The following is a 3,514-nucleotide window of genomic DNA, read 5'->3' on the forward strand; positions in this document are numbered from 1 at the left end:
CCGTTACTAAGAGGCAGAAAACGTACATGAAATAAAATAATCATCCGTGATGTGATTCCCCTTCAACAATGAAGTGTCGTACACTATATGAGGCCGATTAAAATTCACTACAATTAATGGCTCGCTGTTTTAGAGCCCTTTCCCTAAACACGACACATTCTCTGCGGCACGCTCGCTCGTTTGTCCCGGCGATCTGTACGTTACTGAAATGTTAACTAAATACGTCCACGTTTACCTGCACGCACAAGTGTTCACGAGGGTGTCACGAAACACTTTTTCTGGCGGGCTGAGCCACGTTGACACGTAGATGCAGGTGTACCGCCTCTTACTTACTGAGAGAGATAGAGAGAGAGAGAGAGAGAGAGAGAGAGAGAGAGAGAGAGAGAGAGAGAGAGAGAGAGAGAGAGAGAGAGAGAGAGAGAGAGAGAGAGAGAGAGAGAGAGAGAGAGAGAGAGAGAGAGAGAGAGAGAGAGAGAGAGAGAGAGAGAGAGAGAGAGAGAACCGTTTGCAAATCGCATAATTTGATAAAGCACACCCAAACCAGTACGTTCCTTCTCGATGGAGAGGGAAAGTATCTAGCTACAGCGACGGTGAGAGTATTTACAGCGACCAGCCAGACCTCGCCCAGCCAATGAGGTAGAGGAGGAAGTGGTGGCGGGGAGACAGCCAGGCTGGCAGGCAGGGCGGGAGATGCAGGTTGTGGTATCGGCCGACAGATGTCGCCCAGAGTCTTGCCCTGCCTTACCTTCCCTATCCCCCCACTCTACACCTACTCCTCTCTGTTCTCTCCTCACTTGCTCTCAATGTAGTTGGCAATGTACATCTTACTTACGATTTGCAATGCTGTGTGTGTGTGTGTGTGTGTGTGTGTGTGTTAAGAACGAGGGTTTGACCATTTGCTTCTCTCTTCTGTGCAGTGGTGTGTGTATTTGTGGGTCGCCTAGGGACAGGGATTGTATGGTCTTGATGGTACAGGTATGTGTGGTGAGGGGTGCATGGTTGTTAGCGTGGAGGCGCCTGCACCACCAAGGATATACTGCTTTGTTCTATATGCTTTTAATTATGAAATGGTATGTGTTGACTGGTGGTAACGGTACTGCTGTGTGGAAGATGGTCTGGTGGTTTGGTGAGAATATGAATATCATTACACAGTTGCTAAATCAGAGCGTATTTGACTGTTGTATATGTTATGAGGTCTGTGGCTGTTTTGGGGGCGTGAAGAGAATGATAGAAAGCCAAACACGTCTTGTTGTTATCTAATCCTTGCGAGACAGGATAAGTGACAGGGCTGGGGAAGTGCATGCTGGGAGTTAAGTCTACTTGTATGGCTAGAGTGTATCTATTTCATGCTCGGTGTAGGAATGCCATAGTTGTTGTTTCACTTACAAAATTTAATGCTGAGCCCCGGGCGTAAGGTTAGTTTCTCTATAAATTGTGACATTATCAGCATATATATATATATATATATATATATATATAGATATATATATATATAGATATATATCGATATATATATATATATATATATATATATATATATATATGTACCTCCTAATTGTATTTGAACCTCTTGGTAGTGATATGTACAGGTGTAAGTAAGCTATATCACTTGAACTTTTTAATCATGTGAAAACATCAAGGCTCACTGACAAAATATTCTAACAATTGCATGGTTTATAAGTTATTTATGAGACCTTTATTGACAAATACCTGTTCTGTTTGCTTATATCTGAAAAAAGTTACAGATCACAACGATAGTAATGTTTCTGAACATAAGGCTTATAGGAAAAGTCGACGACTCTGAATTTTGCATTTCTAAATGTTTGTGATCTTAATATATGGCGGGATGAGAAACGAGCTGCGTTTGGGGCACTGAAGTATTTTCGGAGTCATTTTCTTAATTTATCTAAATAAAGTTAGGTCACTCATGTGGATACACACGGTGGAAAGTTGCATTAAAAGTACCAATTTTTGTAGTATTTGCGGACGTACTGCCAGGATGTGATTGTACTGTGCCTATCAAGACAAGTTGAGAGCGAAGCAAACTATAAATGCTGCTCTAGTTATATTTAATAAGATCATGAATATTGATTTACTGTGCAACGACAGATACATTGTGTCCAGGTAACTTAAGTATATATTTCTTACTATCGTTTTGAACGCTTATTTATTGAAAGTGTGTTTATGTTTGTTTGCTTCTTTGTGTCTGTATGTGTGTATGTGTGTATGTGTGTGTGTGTGTGTGTGTGTGTGTGTGTGTGTGTGTGTGTGTGTGTGTGTTTATTTGTTTTCTGAGATGTTTGCTACCAAGAGGAGGTGCTAGAGTGTGAGCGGCGCATAGCACACCTTCCTCATGTGCTCACTTGGCAACCGGCACCTGGAGCACTAGTCACTGTCTGAGAGCAGCCTCAGGTACCGGCGGCGAGCGGGCGGCACCAGGCCATGAGCCTCGGCGCTACACCCATTGCACGTGCAGGCAAGTACAATTTACGGAGAAATATGAGACCCGCCAGAACAGTGTCTTGTGACAATTAATTTCCCAGATTATACAAAACTTGAGCAAAGATCTCGTCTGAATACATTATGATATCCAGCTGAACATGATGATGTAAGGTCATAGAGGACAAAGGGTGAGGGGCGTGGGAACGTTACGACTACACAGGGTGCGAACATCACTCCGTCAGCGCCCACGACGACGCCGGCGGGAGACGTGTGGAGGATTGCAAACCGCGCACAGAAGGCAAAACATTTAGACAAGTTCTGGAAGGAAACGAAACGTCGGGCTGCTACTCGACTCCGCCCACCCCGGCGCCGACCAATAAGCAGGACGGTGCGGGTAGTGACGACCAATGGGGAATCGTCCCCGCCCTGTACACACACGGACGCACACATGGCCCGCACCCGCATATTACGTTTACACATTTTGTTAAAAGTTGTGTTTGTATTGCGTGTGTGTGTGTCTCTGTGCGGGTGTGCGCACCGGCTGATTGGTGAGCGACACTCGGTGACGACTGCCCGGCCGCGCCGCACCACTGCGCCGCCGACGCTCGCACGGCCTGCACGTCCGCCTGCCACCCGCTCCTGCCGCGACCTGCCGCCCGCAGCCGCCCACGCCGCCCGCGCGCCCACGGCCTGAACTCTCCACGACAGTTTTAGTTGTTATTACGTGACGTCGATTTTCTGAGAGACACTGGTGCGCTTATCATAGTTGGTGGAGACTGTGTTAGTTGTGCTGGGACTGGCGAGGCACCAGCATGGAGGACAGCTCTGCCCACGACGACAGCAGAAGTGTTCGCTCCGGGGGGTCCGCTAGCGGGCGGTCTCCCCCGCCTCTCTCTCCCGTCATCACCAGCATGGTAGGTTGTGTGTCCCCCAGCAGCCCGCCGCCACCCCTCATGGCCGCGCCGCCCCTCTCTGTGCCCGGACCGTCACCGCCCGGAGGCCACTCGCCGCCAATCTTCCCCTCCCCGCCGCCCACCTCCCGGCCGCCGCCTTTCCTTCCCGCTCTGTATTT

The 3,514-nt window shown here is 48.0% G+C and overlaps 1 protein-coding gene across 9 annotated transcripts in view; it reads left to right on the forward strand.

Annotated features, from left to right (window-relative positions):
• Positions 1 to 2,285: 2,285 nt before the first annotated feature.
• LOC127008848 (dachshund homolog 2-like) overlaps positions 2,286 to 3,514 on the forward strand; it is a 125,388-nt gene continuing 124,159 nt past the window's right edge. For 5 of the 9 annotated variants that reach the window (XM_050881219.1, XM_050881217.1, XM_050881216.1 and 2 more), the window contains exon 1: positions 2,288 to 3,514. This exon is cut by the window's right edge and continues 345 nt beyond it. In XM_050881219.1, the coding sequence (XP_050737176.1) occupies positions 3,255 to 3,514 (260 nt within the window). In that variant the 5' untranslated portion in view covers positions 2,288 to 3,254. The other 4 variants (XM_050881215.1, XM_050881223.1, XM_050881221.1 and 1 more) reach the window with 3 other exon arrangements.

The sequence above is a fragment of the Eriocheir sinensis genome, chromosome 39, assembly GCF_024679095.1.
Source record: "Eriocheir sinensis breed Jianghai 21 chromosome 39, ASM2467909v1, whole genome shotgun sequence".
Lineage (NCBI taxonomy): Eukaryota > Metazoa > Arthropoda > Malacostraca > Decapoda > Varunidae > Eriocheir > Eriocheir sinensis.